This window comes from Ursus arctos, unplaced genomic scaffold (genome assembly GCF_023065955.2).
Source record: "Ursus arctos isolate Adak ecotype North America unplaced genomic scaffold, UrsArc2.0 scaffold_16, whole genome shotgun sequence".
Classification (NCBI taxonomy): domain Eukaryota; kingdom Metazoa; phylum Chordata; class Mammalia; order Carnivora; family Ursidae; genus Ursus; species Ursus arctos.
In genome coordinates this window covers 54,671,991-54,691,731 of record NW_026622830.1, presented here as the reverse complement: position 1 = coordinate 54,691,731, position 19,741 = coordinate 54,671,991, and the positions used below count along the sequence as shown (strand labels likewise).

The 19,741-nt window shown below is 46.6% G+C and overlaps 1 protein-coding gene across 23 annotated transcripts in view; it reads left to right on the top strand.

Annotated features, from left to right (window-relative positions):
- LOC125281950 (ral guanine nucleotide dissociation stimulator-like) overlaps positions 1-19,741 on the top strand; it is a 210,109-nt gene that overhangs the window by 168,985 nt on the left and 21,383 nt on the right. For 5 of the 23 annotated variants that reach the window (XM_057312898.1, XM_057312901.1, XM_057312897.1 and 2 more), the window contains 8 exons: positions 1,706-1,978; positions 8,456-8,530; positions 10,208-10,575; positions 11,349-11,564; positions 11,942-12,045; positions 13,221-13,295; positions 14,829-14,942; positions 15,142-17,616. In XM_057312898.1, the coding sequence (XP_057168881.1) occupies positions 1,828-1,978; positions 8,456-8,530; positions 10,208-10,575; positions 11,349-11,564; positions 11,942-12,045; positions 13,221-13,254 (948 nt within the window). In that variant the 5' untranslated portion in view covers positions 1,706-1,827 and the 3' untranslated portion in view covers positions 13,255-13,295; positions 14,829-14,942; positions 15,142-17,616. Of the gene's footprint in view, positions 1-1,705; positions 1,979-8,455; positions 8,531-10,207; positions 10,576-11,348; positions 11,565-11,941; positions 12,046-13,220; positions 13,296-13,726; positions 13,802-13,986; positions 14,082-14,828; positions 14,950-15,141; positions 17,617-17,784; positions 19,725-19,741 lie in introns of those variants that run through there. The other 18 variants (XM_057312896.1, XM_057312888.1, XM_057312893.1 and 15 more) reach the window with 14 other exon arrangements.

Genomic DNA, 19,741 nt, shown 5'->3' with positions numbered 1-19,741 from the left:
CACTGTGAGGCTCTTGAGTGTAGTACCACTTTTTTTTTTTTTATTTTGTTGCTCGTGCTTTTGGTGTTATTTTTAAAATATACTTACCAAGACCAATGTCAAGTAGTTTATTCTCTATGTTTTCTTGTAGGAATTTTATGATTTCAGGTCTTCCCTGTAAGTCTTTTATCTATTTTGAGTAAATTTTTGTGGATGATGTAAGATAGGGGTCCAGTTTTGTTCTTTGACATGTGAATATCCACTTCTCCCAGCATCATTTACTGAAGAAGCTGTTTTATTTTTCTCCATTGAGAATGCCTCCCTTCTCAAAAACCGTATGTGTCTGGGTTTATTTCTGGGCTCTCTCTTGTGTTCATTAGTCTATGTGTTTGTTTTTATGCCACTACCATAAGATTTTGATTTACTATAGCTTTATAATACAGTTGAAATCAGGCAGTGTGATGCCTCCAGCTTTATTCTTCTTTCTAGAGATTGTTTCGGTTATCCAAAGTCTTTCATTGTTTCATTCAAATTTTAGGATTTTTTTTTCTTACTGCAAAAAAAGTCATTGGAATCTTGATAGGAAATTCATTGAGTCTATTGGTGGCTTGGGTAATTAACATTATTTCTTGCAATTCATAAACATGCAATACCATTCAATTCATTGGTGGGTTTCTTTTTTTGTATCTGTCATCAATGTCTTGTTTTCCGTGAAGAGACCTTTCACCTCCATGCTCAAGTTTATTTCTAAGTATTTTGTTGTTTTTCTCCCTAACATAAATGTTCTTTGTATCTTTTCCCTTATATCTTTTTCAGATAGTTTGTTGTTGGTGTATAGGAATGCTACTGCTAGGTGTACATTTATTTTCTATCCTACAACTTTACTGAATTCATTGATTAGACCTAACAGGGTTGTTTTTATAGTCTTTAGGATTTCTATATGTCACCTGCAAATAGAGACAGTTTTAACTTCTCCCTTCCCAATTTTTATGCCTATGATTTCTTTGTCTTGTCTGATGGTTCTGCTAGGACTTCGAGTACTGTATTGAATAGGAGTGTTGAGAGTGGGCACCCTTGTCTTGTTCCCCATCTTACATGACAAATTTTCAGTCTTTCACCAATGAGTATGATGTTAGCTGTGGGTTTGCCGTATGTGGCCTTTATTGTGTTGAGGTACGTTTCTTCACGATCCAATTTGTTGAGGGTTTTTATCATGAATGCATGTTGTACTTTGTCAAGTGCATGTCAAATGCTTTTTCTGTATCTACTGAGATATTCATATGATTTTTATCTTCAATTCTATTAATGTGATGTGTCACACAGTGATTGATTTGCATATGTTGAACCATCCTTGCACCCCCTGGACAAATCCCAGTTGATCGTGGTATATGGTCCTTTAAGATGCTGCTGAATTCAGTCTGTTAATACTTAAAGAGAATTTTTTCATCTATATTCATCGGGGACACCAGTATATAATTTTCTTTTCTTGTAGTCTTTTTATTTGGTTTTGGTATCATGGTGATACTGGCCTCTTAAAATGTGTTTGTGTGTATTCCTCTTATGTTGATATTTTTGGAAGAGTTTAAGTAGTATAGGTGTTAATTCTTCCCTTACGGCAGGTCTAGTAGTGAGGAACTCATTTAGCTTTTCTTTGTTTGGAAAAGTCTTTATCTCTCCTTTATTTCTGAAGGACAGCTTTTCCAAATAAAGCATTCTTGGCTGACAGGTTTTTTTCCAAGTGGAGATGTTTTGACCTGGAAGTTTCATTGAAGAAAGGTGACCGTGATCTTGCTGCCCTAGGCCAGAGTTTTCTGCACAGCCGTATTTCCTCTGACCCTCTAAGGAGGCATGGAAATCTGCCAGGGAACAAAGCCACACAGACAACCTCCTCACGTTAAACCCAACCCCCTGACAAGGGGTGGTGAAAGGCCAACCAGGCAGAGCAGCCTGAACAGCCAAGCAGCAGGCCCCTCCCCCAGAAGACAGACCGGAAGAACAGGTAAGTGACACGCTTATTTCCTACAGGACTGCAAAACTCCACAACATGGGTGAACTTTTACATTAAGTGCATTCATAAAAATGCAAGCTTTGACTCCACTTTTGGGACCTACCCAAAGTAGATTCATAAAGACAGAAAGTAGAATGGTGTTGCCAAGGGCTGGAATGAGGCAGTAATGGTAAGTTTCTGATTCATGGTGTAGAGTTTTAGTTTCACAAGATGAAATGAGATGTGAAGTTGGGTTAGACGGAGGTTGTAGAAAGGGTATTAATGCATTTAATACATTTAAAATGTATTCCATGAACTTAATGTACTTAATGAAATATAAACCTATAAATGGTAGATTTGTAGACGGTAGATGGTAGATTTTTGATTATGTGTATTGTATGTCAATAAAAATATTTTTTCTTTAAAAACTGCAAATACAGAGAAATGAACACAGGACAATTTAGTCTTGCCATTTTGGTGCTGCTATTTTGTCTCACCCATTTTCCTGGAGACAACTTTGATCCAACAAAATGTTCTCATTCTGTGCCCACTTAAAAGCTTAAAATCAGAATTTTCCAAAACATGAAAATTTTTTCAAAACGGTATTTTCAGAGTTAATTTAATAAGACATTTTATTCCTTGATCAATTTTTAAAAATGTAGCACAATTTAAAATTCTATTTTATCTACTTTAACTTTAATTCACCTATTTTAAAAATCAGAATCAATTTTTTATGCAAATGGCTTGGATTTTTTATCCATATCATAGTCTACTGACTGTGGGTTCTGCTGTTTTACATTTTGCTTATGTGTCATTATTTTTACCAAGTCAACTTTCCTGATGCCCATTATGAATATTAAAATATTTTTTGCCCAGTTTTATTGATATAATTGATCACTGTATATAATTGACACACTGTGTATGTGTAAGCTATTATGTGATAAGAACTCTCAGAATTTACTCTCTTAACACCTCTCAAACCATAGAGCGGTATCAACGGCAGTCATCATGTTGTACTGTAAATCCCTGTTATTTATCTTAAAACTGGAAGTTTGTACCTTTTCACCATTCACTCAATCCCTGCCCCCACCCTCCCCTCTGTTTCTTGTTACTTTAATCTGATCTGTTCTTCTGAATTAGTTTTCCGCCTTTTCTTTTCTTTGTTTTAGATTCCACATAAAAGGGGAAAATGTCTATGTATCTATCATCTATATAGTATCTATCTCCCTATATATATCTATACCTACACATATGTAGTGTTTGCCTTTCTCTGTCTCACTTGTTTCACTTGGCATCATGCCTCTAAGTCCAAAACTGTTATCACACTTAGCAGGATTTCCTTTTCTTATGGCTGATTAATATTCCATTATGTAGGTAACACTTCTTTATCCATTCACCACTAATGGGCACTGATGTTTTCCTTGTCTCAGCTATGGTAAATAAAGCTTCTTGCACATGGAAGTGCAGGTATTTCTTAGACATATTCCTTTGTTTTCTATGGAATGTTCCCAGACGTGGAGCTGCTGCACATACCGTGGTTCTGTGTTCAGTGTGTTGAGGACGCTCCATACTGTTTTGCACAGTGCCGGCGCCAGTGCGCATAGGCTCCTTTGCTCCACATCCTCACCAGCATTTGTTGTCTCTTGTCGTTGTTATGACAGCTGCTCCAATTGATGTGATAGGTCATTGCGCTTTGGGCTTGCGCATACCTGCTTATCATTTGTTTATGTTCTCTGGGAAAGTGCCAGAGCACTGAACACTGTCTCTGGGGTCCAGGGGCAAGACCAGTCTCCATTAGACCTTCAGGGTCCTCATTTGGACATACAAGGGTGGGTGCAGAATCACTCTTCTGGCTGCGGTGAGGGTGCTGGAATAGTAAAGAGGACACCATGGGAGTGGACAGAAAAAGGAGAAAAGGGAGGTTTCTGTGGTCCCTTATTCTGCTCTTGGAGCCTGGAGATCCTGCTCCTTTGCCACTCTGACTCTGGAAAGCCACTGCCTTGAGGACACCCAGATAAAAGCACCCCTTTCTTTGGTGGTGTGCCTGCCTGGGGCTGTACCACTAGAGACAGAGAACGTGATGCAGGGTGCTTCCTTGTCCATGGTGCCTCATCAGTTCTGCTGGAGATACTGGAGAAGGAAGAGTCAGGCAGAGGCCATTGTGGTTGTCCCCTTGCCCAGAAACAGCTCGAAACTTTTAGTTGCGCTTCTCCCTACAGTCTAGCTTGTTAAAAGGGGAGGTGGGCTCCAAGATCTTCTCAGTTATTCATTCAGTAACTATACACTAAGCACTCCCCTATGCCAGGTACCTTGGTGGACCCATGAGGAGAGCTGAAAATACCAAGAGCTCCCTGCTTTTAGGGGCTCACAGTCTAGAGATGGACAAAGCACAAACCAAAGACGTGAAAGAAAAGAGCAAGTGCTATATACGACGACTGAAGTATGTAATGAAGGAAGGCTGGGAAGTCATTGGATAGGAAAATATGAAAGGCCTCACTGAGGGTGACATTGCTGAAAACAGATTGACAAAAGGGAGCTAGACCTGCACAAGTCTGTGTGCGGTGTGTCAGAAAGAAGGGACCGCTGTTGCAGACACTCACTAACAGAGCTGGTTTGGCCAGAGGAGGTGAAAAAGGCAGCCCCCGTGGCTGGAGGGACACTAGGAGGAGAGCAGAGGGGAGGGAGGAAGGCAGGGAGAGGTGCTGAGGCCTGGGAGACTGTTACTTATCTATTGTTCCTATGTTACTGCCTTGCCCCAGTAGCCTGAATCTTAAAATGTATATATTTAATTTCTCACAGTTTTTGTGGGTGAGGAGTCCAGGCACAAATAAGCATAGTTCCCCAGGCTCAAGGTGTGGCAGAGGCTGCAGCAGTGACTGAGGCTAGACTGGCAGAGGATTTTCTCCCAAGTTGGCTCACATGATTCGGGAAGCTGTTTGGACTCAGAATCTGAGTTCCTTTGTGTCTTCTGGCCTTGGCACAGGCCAAGTTCTCTGCCATGTGTGCTTCTACACATGGCAGCTCAAAATATCTGTGCTCGATTTTTGGTTCAGAGATCAAGAAGAAAAAGGGAAAGGGAGTGAGACGCAGAACACAAGAAAAGTAACTAGGAAGTTAGAAACTCTTTGCAATTGAAACTTAGACATCACATTTCATCGCATTGGCTGCATCCTATTGGTCAGAAGCCAGTAACTAACCACCTAATGGGTAGAGAGTGATGCCTATACCACAAGTCTGGATCGGTGGGAGCCACTGTGAAGGCTGTTCCGCTCATAGACAAAAATGAGGCAACTGGGGCGCCTGGGTAGCGCAGTCCTTAAGCGTCTGTCTTCGGCTCAGGGCGTGATCCTGGCGTTATGGGATCGAGCCCCACATCAGGCTCCTCCGCTAAGAGCCTGCTTCTTCCTCTCCCACTCCCCCTGCTTGTGTTCCCTCTCTCGCTGGCCGTCTCTCTCTGTCAAATAAATAAATAAAATCTTTTTTAAAAATTTTAAAAAAATGAGGAACTGGGTCTCATTCTAAATATAATGGGAAACAATTGAACAGTTTAACTACAGAGGACAGCAATATCTGCTTCTTCGTTCATTTCCACCCCATCATAGTGCCCACATTTACACAAGGCCAAGTGGGAAAGTGTTCCAATATTACATTGTTGGAACCCAGGCCTCTGTTGAGCGGCCCTCCATGCCAAGTCCCACCCCTTCTTGTAATTCTTCCATCCTGAAAATTGTGCTTCAGATACACAGGGGACCACCCCACCCATGTTACATTATCCACATACACCTGATGATGTCCCAAGAAGTGGATTCTAGCCTGATCCCCACTAAGCAGCTTGGGAAAGTGGGGAATATGTGAGAGACACAATGATTTAGGACTCAGAACTGGGAAAACAAAGAAAAAAGGTCTGAATTCAGCTCTGTCTCCTGAAACCTCAGACCCTGGTTACATTTCCAGAGAGTGGTGGCTATGGCATTTTTGGCTCATAGTGTACAGTTAAGGAGATGACATGGGGGAGAAAAGTAAACAGTTCGTTGCCAAGAGACGGCAGAGGCCAAGGTACTGGAATCTTGAAGAAGCGACCTCACTTCCTTGGTGATAGGCCCCAATTGAACTTAGAACTCTGGTAACCAGGCACATCCATTCAAAGAAAGCCTGCTTTCCAGCTCACTTGACTCGAGACGTTCAAGAGAACAAGATGTTCTGTTGCTGTATTCCTACTTTCAGGGGCTTTGGCCCAGAAAGTCCAGAGAGAAAGACTTTCACATCATTGTAGTCGTCGTCTCAGCCCGCTTTTCCGAGCCCTCTGGACATGTGGCAGGAGACACCAACAGGTAACACAGGGCAGCTCAGAGCAGCCCACTGGAGAGCAGGCAACAACAGTGATCCTACTTCAGCAGGCCCACACCTCTTGCCCCTCACTAAGTGTGTGTGTGTATGTGTATGTGTGTGTAGAGGAGGGGGCAGAGGAAGGATGCCCTTCCTGGGCAGAAGCAAGCTGCCAGGTGTTGGAACCTGGCCCATCTTTCATGTTCACACCCCAGGTCATAGCAGGCAGGATGAGAAGCTGAGTGCTGGGGACCAAGCTCAACCACCTGTATGTTAATCATGAGCCCTAGGGTTTCATCTGGCTTCCTCTTTGTTGGATGTCTTTTCTGCTGCTTCTCTTAGCCTTAACTGGAGAACACGATTTCTAATGGGGGTGGCCCCTTGTGGCAATGTCCCGTGAGGCCACTAATGTCTCTTGGCCCCATATATATGGGGCACTGCATTTTCGGAGCTGCACCCAGGAGATCATTGATGAGCTGGTCTGTGACTTTAACTATTCCAACTCCCTAGACAAGTGTCAGGTGCACCAGACCACCCAGGATCAGTGCTGCCTGAGGTGAGAATGGGAAGAGGGTTCTCCACACCCAGGGCCCCCACACAAATATGGGGACAGACCTAGGGCCCTCCTATAGTGTTTCCACATGAGTGTCCCTCAGGCCCAACCACAAAGTAATCCCAACATCTACACCTCCACCACCAGCTATGGGATAAGGTAGGAAGACTCTTCACATATATGGGAATGGTAGAGAATATAATTAATGTTTTTTTGCAGTTTAGGGGCGTAGGTTATTTTGTTTTGTTGTGTTTTATCTTACTTTTCCCGAAGCCATGAGTGTCTTTGTACTGTTTTTATTATTTTCCCTACTCACCCAGGTATCCTGTGTAGAACCCAGCTCCACTGTCCTTGGAGAACTTGTCTAAGGCCTTATAAATCCTCACACTAAATAGGGTGATTGAACATAAAAGGAATGGTGGGATGAAGTCATTCTATATGTTTCTCTATAACGCGTCATTTCTCAGAGTACATCAAATCATTGTAGGTCCACCAGGTCACAAGCTGTGTCCTTATATGTCTTTTTGGACCTCCGTAAAGGAGGTCGTCAGCCACAGTAATTCAGCCTTTCAAGGCTGGTGGAACTTGACATGATTCAATTCTGTTGCCATTTCAGCAATGCTGCAAGGAACACTTAAGTGTCTTAACAAACTTTTTTTAGCTGCTAGATCTGCCAGAACATAGAACCACAGATTGGGTGGAAGGCCTCTGATGCCTCCTGGCCCAGGTAGCTGGCTCTATCTTTTCAGAGTTCCACCCAGGACATCTTTGATGAGCTGCTCCAAGGGTTCAGCTACTTCATCTCCTTTGACAAGCAGCAGGTGCATCAGGCCACCAACAACATCCAGTGCTGGTCTGGGGTGAGAATGGGTCCAAATTCATGTCCTATCTCAGGACCCACAGATGATCAGGGCAAGGCCAGAACCCACACTAGAAACAATTGGCTCCCCTGTGGCCTGCCAAGGAGGGTGGTTTCCCCTGAACCTTTCTCCCCATGTCAGGAACAGACCAGGCCTCATCAGCATGGGAGGAATGCCATGCATTCCATGCTCTGGACAGTTCTCAGGCCCAACGTCTATGATCTCAAGCAGCGTTGGAGATGCTAAGCTTCTGCTTTCTCCTGTCTGCAGTAGGGATGTTTACCGATGACTTAAAGGCATAGAGTTCTTAATAAAGGCTATTAAAAGAGAGAAATGCTATTGTTGCTCAACTAACAAAATGGGTTAAAGGGAACAATGGTTTATCATTTCACCCCTAAAGCCAATTGCACCTTTAAGCCTAGAGCCCTTTTCTGGGCGGGCCTTCAAGTCCCTTTTCTTGCACAAGTTCCCGAAGCGTTGGGAGTCTCTGGTCTGAACGCCAGACCCTGATCTTCCTGGTGGTTCATGGAGTTGAAGCTGAGTACACTGCGCTCCCCCCCCCCCCCCCCTGTCTTTCTGGTGGGGAAAAAGAATTAATCCTGTCCCTGGACGATGCCTGCACGATGCTGATGCTCAGAGAAGGCACAGTGGAGCATTTCGTACGCTCCCTGGTACCATTCTTCCCAGATATAAACATATCAAATATCACAATTTTCTGCATAATACCATGTGTTCACTTCACCCCAACAGGTCCTGGGCCAGCAGTTCAACAGGTGAATGCCCACCCCAGGCACAGCACAGGAGTGAGACTCCCACCTACTAGCTGTATGTCTTGGGAATGTCACTGTACCTCTCTGAGCTTCACTTTCCTCTTCTGAAAAATGGGGTGGTAAGAGGCTGAATCTCATAGGGTTACTGTAGGAAATCATGGGAGAAAACACGGCACGGGCTTATCTGGGGCCTGGCTCTGTAGAAAAGGCTGCTGAACATGCTGGGCATCTTCATGTTTAGTAGTTCTCGCTCTCCAGTGAAGAAGCTCTCAACCTCAACCCTCACAGGCCTGTGGCCCTTCTGGGTTTACAAAAGCAAATGGAAAGCTCATAGTTTTCCTGTTTGCAAAGGACTTCTGAGATTCCATCTAGTTGGTCCTGGCACTGGTCCTTTATGTGACCAGATTAGGGAGTCACTGGGGGCAGGCAGAGCCGCCCAAGGTCCACTCAGTATTTGGAAAGTACTGGTTAGGAGTCATTCATTCAATAATATGTATTAGGCATGTAGTAATGCAGGCACTTTCCAGTCACTAAGATAACTCAGTCGACAAAGTAGATACAATGTCTGGGTCTCAATTTTAGTCAGAGGGTCAGATAGTCACTCTACACATCATAAGCACCCATGTCCATAGTTCATTAGATGTGACATCTTCATGGCCTACTCTAGGTGTGAATAGATCCACCCGTGTTTGTACCATTATGATGGACTATAACAAGTAAAAACACGGTCTTTGGGTCCAGAAGGAAAGACTGCTGCCTCCACAGAGCAGGGTGGGAGATACAGGGGTTGTGGCTGGGGAGGGACTTTCAGAGCCATAGATCTCACAGATCTCTTGGTTTCCATGGGAGGGCTGAATTTGGGGGGCTTCCTGAAGAAGCAAATGAGTCAAAAAGAGCTATGGATGGGCCTTCAAGCCCTCTGGGAAGCAGAGCACAATCTGGGCTGAGCTGGTGCCTAAAACATCCACCCCTTTGATGGTCTCATCTTGCTCTGCCTGCCCCTTTCCGTATCCACCTCTGCTGACCACAACTGGGGCCAATAATAGAAGCTGTGGTGAGCAGACCACTCACAAATCTGCCTCAAACTTAAGCCCTGATACTGGTCTGCATGGAAGACGGAGTAGACTAGACCTATGGCCGTGAAGAGTGTAAGTGGAAAAACCACTCATTCAGGTTTTCTGGATGAGCAAACCACTGCAAAGACAGCTACAGAGGGGTTGGAAGTGGCCTGGGGCCATCTTCTGGGACCCACACAGAAAGAACGGTGCTGTGGGAGTAGCATGTGGAATGAAAGGCCAGGCCTCTGACTGTGCTCCACATATGACTTGAGGTAAAGCGGGGGGGGGGGGGGGGGGGCTCTGTACATCTGAAGTGCCATGACTGGGACCTGAAAAACCATGCCCCCATTCTCCTGCTGCAGCGGGAACTTCTGGAGCCTGTAGAGGCAGAGGGTAAGGGAGATTGCAGTTTGGGAAGGCTATCTGGAATGGGGCTCATGGATTGGAAATTCATTGGATATATTTTTTTAATATTTTCTTATTATGTTATGTTAGTCGCCATACAGTACATCCCAAGTTTTTGATGTAAAGTTCCATGATTCATTACTTGCGTATAACACCCAGTGCACCATGCAATACGTGCCCTCCTTAAGGCCATGGTATATGTCCTGTTTTTGGAAAGGCACATGGAAAGTCAGTTATGTGGATGAACCTTTCTCTTTAACCTGCTCCAGTGCCAGCTCCAGGGCTCCTTCCAGTTGCAGAGCCAGAAAAAGGGCCTTCTATGGAGCTAGAGGCAACCCCAGCTCTGCATCGACCATCACCTGCAGTGTCAGAGCCAGCCTCCCCTCCATCAGCTGTTGCAGAACTGGAACACATGCTCCCATCATCTCCATGTGTGCCGGGTGCTGAGCTGCAGTCAGCTGGACCATCAGCTTTCCCAGGAATTTTCACTCCAGCTCTGACAATAGACATAGAGCCCACTGTGACCCCAGATGGTTCCTGCTGTGTCACCCCAAAGAACCAGCTGGGTGAGGAGAAGCCTGACCTCCTGGACTTCCCTTCCAGGCTTGTGACAGAGCAACTCACATATATGGATACGGTGAGCAGTTAGGCTCTCAGGGTGGGGCAGGGACAAGCGTTTCTTCTGCTGTAGGCTGCCTCACACCTGCCTTTCCCTGATGTGGACTCCTATGGTCTGGGACCAAATCTCAGCTCCACCACTTCCCAACCCTGTCAACCCATCAAGGTGCTTAGCCCCAAGCTTTCACTGTCCAGCTGCGGACTGTAGCGAGAGACCCTGATAAGCACTGATACGGAGGTACTAGGGAGAAGAAATGAGCCAGAATGGAGAGACCAATGGGCAGGCCCTGGTCCCGTGGGTGGAGGAGGGCAGCTCTCTGTGTTCAGTCAAGTCCATGGGTCGCCCACCCACTTGTTTTGGAGGCTGAGTACCCTCATCAATTACTAGGTATCTGATGTGTACTTAAGTGCAGGGCAGATAGATAAACCTGTGGTTGTAGCTATCATGTGAGAATGTGTATCTGAGAGGGGAGTAGAACCAGAGGGATGAATAGTTGGAGGGGAAGAGTCCCCCTTGGGAGGAGCCACCTTGAACAGCAGCGTGGAGCTTGGAGTTTGTGAGGATGATCAGGATGCAAATGCCCTCCTTCCTTCCCTCGTCTCTATTTGCTCCTGGGCCATCCTGTCCTGGGCCCCTCAGTGAAAAAGAATGGAGTGACATCCAGGGACTCCAACCAGGCTCAGGCCACATTCTCAGCTTTCTGAGCTCTAGCTCTGACCTGTGACCCCTATCTAGGACACTACTCTTGCATGTGAAATAGCTGGGTGAACAAACCTCCCCCTGTTCTCTAGGAGCTGTTCAAGAAGCTGCTGCCCCATCAGTGCCTGGGCTCCGTCTGGTCCAAGCGCAATAAGCCTGGCAGTGAGCACCTGGCACCCACAGTCCGGGCCACTGTCGCCCAGTTCAACGGTGTGGCCAAGTGTGTCATCACTACCTGCCTTGGCAACCCAAGCATGACAGCCCGGGACAGGGCCATGGTGGTGGAGCACTGGATCAAGGTGGCCAAGGTATGCAACGGGAAGCCCAGCTGAGGTGATCTCCTGCGTCTCGGGCACTGCTCTTCCCTTGATCAGGTCTCAGGGTGGAAGGCCCTGGTCTTTGCCCTAGGGACTGTGCAGTCCCTAGGCTCTTCCTTCCAGAGGCTGACTGTGACTTGCATGGCCCAATGTTGGGATGCTCTGTTCCTCCTTGACTTCTTCCTTGGAGTGAGGTAAAATCCTTTGTCTCTCAGCATTGGGACTCTTTGGGCCTTATATGTGCCCTTCGGCAGGTCCCTGGACATCTGCTTCATCCAGGAGGAGTGATTTAAACTGAGGGTGACTGAAGCTCTAGAGAAAATCAGCCTCCACTACCCACGTGACAGCTCATTCTCTTCCCTCCCCAGGCCTGTCAAATCCTGCAGAACTACTACTCCCTGAATGCCATCGTCTCGGCTCTGCAGACTGTCTCAATATACCACCCCAAGAAGACATGGGAGAACGTTTCCAGGTGAGACGGTCTCTCTGCATGGACGGACCAGGATGGATGAGGGATCTCCCAGAGGCCTGTCCTCTTCCCCCTCAGCCAGCTTGGACCTCCTGGGAAGCAGCAATCCCTGACTACAGGACCTGGGCTGGCAGGCGGGTCTCTCAGCCTCCCTGGAGAATAGGCCACCATGTCTCCTGCTTTAGAAATCAGTTTTCCTAAATGTTCCCCCACAAGGCTGAGCTGAATAAATATTTTCATGTGTTTACAACCACTAAACTCTGCCCAATTGAAACCAAAATTGACCAAAACAGAGCTGCTCAATTAATATGGGAATGGAGTCATAGGATGACCTACATCAGAGCTCTCTCCCATGTCCTACAAAGACCTTAGTGCTCAGAGGAACCCAGAGAAAACTGTTATCCAGGCAATTTGACACTTTGGGGTTCTCAAATAAAAGGGACTTGCACTCAATCCTGCCACATTAGTCCTCCAATCGTCCTGCCTCCTTTCCCTCTATTCAGGAAGTGCTTTCAAAACTTTAAAAAGCTGGGCACTGAAGACAACCCACAGAGCAGGAAACTAGTCATCAAGGTAGCATGGAAGGTGCAGGTCTGGAAAGAGAAGAAGGGTGTGAGGGAACAGGGTCCTGCATGGATGAAATAGGGAATGGCCTGAAGCATTCCTTGGAGAGGGGAAGCCTTTGGCATGAATGTGGTGACAGGCTGGGGTGAAGATTCCATTGGGGGTGGAACAACCAGGTGCTGCTCAACCAGATTCGCTAGCCTAGACACCCTGTCTCTCTATGTTAACAGCTAGTCCAGATGGACACCTGTACAAACCTTGAAAGCCCAGAGGACAGGGCTCTGCTCAGTGAAGGGGTTGGGATGGGTTGAGGGCCACAACAATAATGATAGTAATACGATACTGAGTCCTCAGGAGACGATGGGAGGTAGGTAGAATTCTCACTTTTCCTGATGAGAAAACAGGCTCAGGGAGGCCAGGCTGCAAGCTCAGGGTCACACATGGAGAATGTTGGAGCTGAGATTTTTCTAGAATCACTCATGGCATGCTTAAGGATAATGTTTATCAGTTATCAGCGGACTTAAGTCAGATGTCTAGGGTCTGAATTAAAAGATGGTGGGGGCAAGTGGACTGAGGGTGTTACGGTCTCAAGGATCTTGTCCTTGGCCCTACAGGAGCAACCATCTAATAAATCTGCCACCCTGGTGATGGCCCTCCAGAGAGCCCAGAAGAAGAGGCTGCAGAAGAAGGTGAGTGTGCCTGAGGCCCAGGGCCTCCAAAGTCAGAGGAGAGGGGCTTCTCCCTGAGGGCTGGAAGCCTCCAAATCAGTACAGTTGGGACTTCAACTCCAGCTCCACTTCCTGTTGCTTCTAAAATTCTTGTTTCAAAGTGACCAGCAGGAGGGTCTAGAAAGCTGGATCCAGAATGTGTTTCGGGATGGGGAGGAGCCCAGGACTATATACCCTGTGATTTTCTAAAAGCAGGCCCTGGAGGTGATTAGAAAGAGTATGATGTACTTGGAGGGTGAGGGGAAAGGGAATTGAGGGGAGACTGCTAAGGGTCCTAGGCTGCTCCATGTGGGAAACTGGGGTGGGCCAGGAGGCTGCAGCATTTTCAGGGGAGGGTCCCCATGGGCATCAGAGAGCAGGGACTCATCCCAACCCTACCGCTCATGACACAGGGTGTTGTCCCCTAACTTGGCACTTTCCTCACTGAATTGGTGATGCTGGATATTGCAATGGAGGACTATCTGGAGGTGGGTGAGCCTGAGGATTGTGGGGGAGGGACCAGAATCCGGAGGTTTGGGAGCAGAGCGCCCCTGTACTGAGCCCTGAGCTCTCAGGACTCGGCAAACCTCCCCTCATGACAGCCTCACAGTTGCCCTTGTGAGCTGGGGTCTCTTGCCCATCTCAGTGATAAGTGAAGGGACGCTGCACTTAGGACACGGCTCCCGGTGCCGAAGACTGGTGAAGCAGCAGAGCTTCCTGAAGGCAAAGCTGCGTGAAGTCTGTCTGACTGGACCTCAGCCTCCCCTGGTGAGGTTGCCCGTGGGGGGAGAATGAAGTCAGGACCCTCCACATCAGCAAGCACCTCAGTAGCCGCAGCAGCCCCTTCCTGCCTGAGGCTTCGGCCTCCCCTACTGTCTTCCGAGAGGGTAGTGCTACAGGGTCCCGATCTGTAGCCAGTCCATCTGCCCCGTGTCCTTTCTCTGGACCCCAGAGCCTTGCCTAGATCCCAGTCCCATTATCAGTGTTTGCAGAGCCCACAAATGTGTCTTGGCCTTAGCGCAGCATTAGAAGGTGTGGGTGTAAGGTGCTAGTAATAACCAGGGGGCTCCTTCTGATGGACTTTGGCTCTCTGCTTTCCAAAGATGTGAGATCAACCACCAGAAAAAGAATAAGGTTGTGTGTCACTTCCTGTAGGAAAGGGTAGGGAGTAGGCCTCAGAGATGTCCCTGGGAAGAACATTGCTTGGCTCCATCCCCTCCGTCTCACGTTTACTGGGATAGTTTGATAATAAAGAAGTGGAAGACCCATCTAGTTAGTAAGTGGGGATAGAGGAATGCCATCAAGGATAGCTTCCCGTAGGAAGGGCTATTTATACTCACCTCTGAGAACAGGTTGGGATTGGATGAATCTGCAGGCAGGAGGGTGGCCATGTGTGCCAGGACCCGGGACAGTTCCCCTCTCCCATTGCTCAACCCTCACCAGGCCCTGCAGCTACCCCCCCCCCCCCCCCCGCCCCAGGCTCCCTATACATCCTGTGCTTCTCTCTCTGCTCAGGAATACCAAGTCATGACGGACATCATGCTGCTCCAGGTGGCTGCCAAGAATTACACCCTAGAGCCCGAGGATCCTTTTTGGGCCTGGTTCCAGGCTATGGAGTCTCTCAGTGAGGTGAGAGGTGAGGCCCATCAGGAGCTGGGTCGGTGAGGTTCGGGGTGGACTCTTTCTGCTGGCCACTCCTGGGATCCTCCTTCCCTGGGCAGCCTCAGGCCTTGTTGCCGGGGCGCCTGACTCCAGCTGTGGGCAAGCACTGGCAGGGACTCTTAAATGGAAGCTCCTGGGCAACTCACAGGTGTCCCTCTGTCCTTAGCTACACCCTGTCCTGCCAGCTGGAGTCCCGGTCCTAGCTGGTCAGTAGCACTCAAGAAGGAGAAGAACTGGCCGCAGTCAACCTCAGGGCTGAGCAAGTGTCCAGTGGCCCTGCAGGGATTCCTCAGCAGCTGGGGATTTGCGGTGCATCCGCCCCATGTGCTCCACATCCCTTCCTCCCATCTATTTAGTTATTTGACGGGGGGCAATATTTATTCTCTTAAATAGTAAGTGGTAAATTCAAATATTATTATATTAAAGCCCTTTTTTCTTTTAGAGCCCGAGAGTGTGGTTTGTTCTTTTACTTCCTACAGTAACGTAGAAGATATAGACTCTCATATTCATTCCTGAACTAAGGAATCTTAAAGCGTCATCAGCTATTGTATGTGGGAGGAAGGAGAAGAGCCAGTCCTCCTCCCTAGCTACTGGAGGGTACCCCCAAATCCCCTTTACTCAGAGGACAGGTTCATTTCAGTACAATAAATTTGGGCAAACAGCAAAGGCAGCCCCTCAGAACTCCTGAGATTTAGAGGTTGAAGGTACTTCCACAGAAATAGCAACAACCACTGAAAGTGGGAGTCTTTAAGAGTCACACTCCCCAGAACTGCTTCCTGTCCAGGACAGGAGCCGCTTTTTTCCACTATAAAGGAAGGTGGACTATTTCCTGCTTCCTTTGTTGACGTGGTGTTCTTGTTTTGTTTTTGTTTTGACCCAGTATCGAGAACTTGTAGTTTTCTAGTTCAATCTCTGGAATTGCACCAGCACTAAGTGGGGAAAAACATGTAAAGAGATCAAATCCTGCATGTGGAAGGGACAAAGCCAGAGGAAGGTAATTTGCAAATAGTCTGAGGGCAGGCAGGACTTGCCATCCTCAGTCTCCCTCTAAGGGCTCCAGGTTCACCATTTACTGAGACTGGAATCCTTCTGGGATCCTTGTCAATGATCTCTGGATTCCTATTCCTGCTTGTTTTGTGTATGGGAAAAAGACGGGAGGTGTACTTTAAGGCCACAGCTAAGCCTGGTTTATTCACATCTATGCTGACCTATGAGCTAGGATTTTCAGCATTCCTGCATTTCCTTACGCAGTTCTTTTTAAGGCAGAAATTCCCTCAAGGCCCCCGCATCTTGGTCAGATACATGGTAGCCACTTTTCCCTGGCTCGGACCTGATGGATCAGGGACTGGTTCTCTTGTGACAGGATAATTGTCCATATCCTTGACCAGAAAAATCCCTCTCTCCTTGCAGGTCAAGGTGATTTTAAGTCCATGTTGTTCTGAAGTCCATGGTCTCAAACATTCACCAGTTTACACATCCGGTCTCAGTTCACACGCTTACACTGGCTTGTCCGAAATTGCTAACTGAGGTTGACTCCTTAGATCCTGGAGACCCTGAGATAGCTCTGCTCTTTTCAGCAGTCTTGTGCTTAGATTATGTCATGGGGTGTATGAACTTCTCCAGTCAGGAGCTTTGAAAGATGATGAATGAGAGGGGAGGATTCAGGGGGTTTCATCAAGGAAATGCCACCAAAGAGATGACCAGAGTAATCAAATGGCAATAAATACAGTCTTATCAATAATTACTTTTTTTAATGTTTTTTTTTTTTTTTTATGTTAGTCACCATACAGTACATCCCTGGTTTCTGATGTAAAGTCTGATGACTCATTAGTTGCGTATAACACCCAGTGCACCATGCAATACGTGCCCTCCTTTTACCCATCACCGGTCTATCCCATTCCCCCAACCCCCTCCCCTCTGAAGCCCTCAACTTGTTTCTCAGAGTCCATAGTCTCTCATGCTTCATTCCCCCTTCTGTTTACCCCCTTTCTTTATCCCTTTCTTCTCCTACCAATCTTCCTAGTTCTTATGTTCCATAGATGAGAGAAACCATATGATAATTGTCTTTCTCTGCTTGACTTATTTCCCTTAGCATTATCTCCTTCAGTGCTGTCCATGTTGCAGCAAATGTTGAGAAATCATTCTTTTTGATAGCTGAGTAGTATTCCATTGTATATATGGACATCTGCTTAATCCAGTCATCTGTTGAAGGGCATCTCGGCTCCTTCCACGATTTAGCTATTGTGGACATTGCTGCTATGAACATTGGGGTGCATGTGGCCCTTCTCTTCATTATGTCTGTATCTTTGAGTGTTTACCCTGTTTAGATGGATTATTTCACATAAATTAGATTCCACTTAGCTAGAAAGCCAAAAGCTCTGTTTTTCACTCCCTTCCTGCTCCTCTCTTTTGCCTTCATTCATACACCAAGGAGGATGGGACATCAGCAGCTCACCTTGCCTCTTAATCACATCCATACCCTCTTGCCCCATGTCCACATCAATCAGAGCTCCCTGAGTAATTTCTGAGCAGCACCATCGGTGTCCTGACAGTTACTCCATGTCCCCCAGACCCCCTGGAGTGCCCATTGGAGGACCTTTCCAGTGACAAGGCAGAGAAAGGGGTCCCATCTCTCCCCCAGGTAAGCTTGACTTCGTCCAAAATAGAAACCTTGCTTCATTTCTTTGTTTTGGGGCCCCTGACTCAACCACTGGTTCCCATCAGGTTTCTTAGAGAGAACAAAAGACTTGTACCAGCAGTGTTTAGGATGATGCCATCCTCATAGTGTTTTGCATTTTTTTAATTGCAGATGAATTCAACAGGAAATAAAAGCATTCCATTTTTTTATAATCACTCATTGAGAAATAATCTACGTGATGAAAAAGGTGGGGCTTTCTTGTCTGCTTTGGTCTGGAGAGCCACCCTGATTCTGGGTTCTTGCTAGGAATGAAGGTTGAGTGTGTAGTGGGAGAAACCAACTGTCCAGTAAAGAACTATGACCATGTTCTACAGGCCCCAGAACAACTAGGTCATTTAGGTTGTGTGGTTTATGTGTGAGGGCTAAGGGGTGTCTATGTGGTGTCAATGTAAATGTGATTGTATTGAGTATGTGTGTGTTTCCTCAGGAGGTATTTCCCATTTACACAGAACAATGCAATGTCAACTTTGCAAAATAATCTCCTCACCACTGAACACTTCACATACAATCCCGAATTCCTCCATCACCACAACTGTGCCTGGAAGTTTGTTGAATGTTCCCTTCCTCAGATGGAGATAGAGCAGAAAAGACTGTCCCAGGTCTTGACCTCCTAAGGAGGAAAGTCAAAGTGTGGACCTAGGCCTGTATCCCCGTTGCTGATGCTCTGTGCTACTGATCTGCACTTATCACTCAGCTACGGGATCGTTAGTCACAGAGCAGGGGGGTTTCAGCATCCGTGTACACTCCCAAAGTACTGAAGTGTACACATGTCCCAAACACTGACCACGTTATAAGGTGGCCTCAATGGTCACATAACCCAGAACAACTATAGATGGATTTAACAGCCAGCTCTGGCATAGTCATTAGAGTGAAACTCACATAGAAAGTCCACATGCTCCTGGTCAGTCCACTGATTCTGAGAGCTAAGAGGCCCCATGTAGGACAGTGCAGGCCAACAGCTGTCATAGCTGAGGTCATTGCTTGTACATGGCCCAGAGCAGTTAAGGATCAGGACGATAATTTAATGTAATTTATGACATCACCATACCATGAGAAATGCTCAAATCCTGTAAGTCCATACCCAAGGTACAGTGGCAAATAGGAATTTAAAGTAAAACTTGGCTTTTAGCTTGGTGCCCATCACCCTTGTTGCAAATCTCCTAAACAGCTGGGTTAGGGAGTGTCAGTGTTCACTCCATGCCTCCTTTACTTTCCCCATTGTGCAATCTTGGCACCCTTGTCACAGATCATTTATCTATGTACGTGTGAGTTTATTTGGGGGCTCTCTGCTCTGTTCCACTGGTCTATCGGCCTGTTTTTATACTAGTACCATTCTGTTTGATTACCGTAGCTTTGTAATATGCTTTAAAGTCAGGAAGTGTGGGGACTCCATCTTTGTTCTTCATTCTCAAGATTGTTTTGGTTATTAGGGGTCCTTTGTGGTTCCATAAATATTTTAGGGTTTGTTTGTTTGTTTCTATGCAGTGACATTGGGATTTCTGTAGGTCGCTTCCTCTAGGACCTGGTGGTTGACCTTACTGTTTAGTGTCCCAGAGTCTTAAGTTGTGCCTGTCATGTGTGCATGAGCCCAGAAATGCCTATACATGAATGATCAGATCAGGCCAGCAAACTACAACCAAGAAACAACCAGCGGAGGGCAAGTGACCTCTTTTTCATCTTTGGATTCTAGAACTGTGCTCTCCAGGGTGCTAGCCTCTAGCCACATGTGTCTGCTTATAATTAATTTTACACCAACATTCAGCGAATTAAAATAACACCACATTGCTCACTCACACTAGCTACATTTCAAATGTGCGCATACTAATTTGAATCTCAGGTGGTAAGTTTGGAGGTAAGAGCTGCAATGTGCCTGTAGAACTGAGAGTGTGAAAGCTGATTCATTCAGCATCTCTGTCTCATTCGAAGGTTTGTAACTGTGATCAATTCTTGTTGAAGGGCTCTGACTCCACCAAGTATAGAGAACTTCTGAGAACCCACAGGAAATATCAGGTTGATGCCGTATGACCCACACAGCCTCAACTAGAGGAGGAGGAAAGGGTGAGCCCCT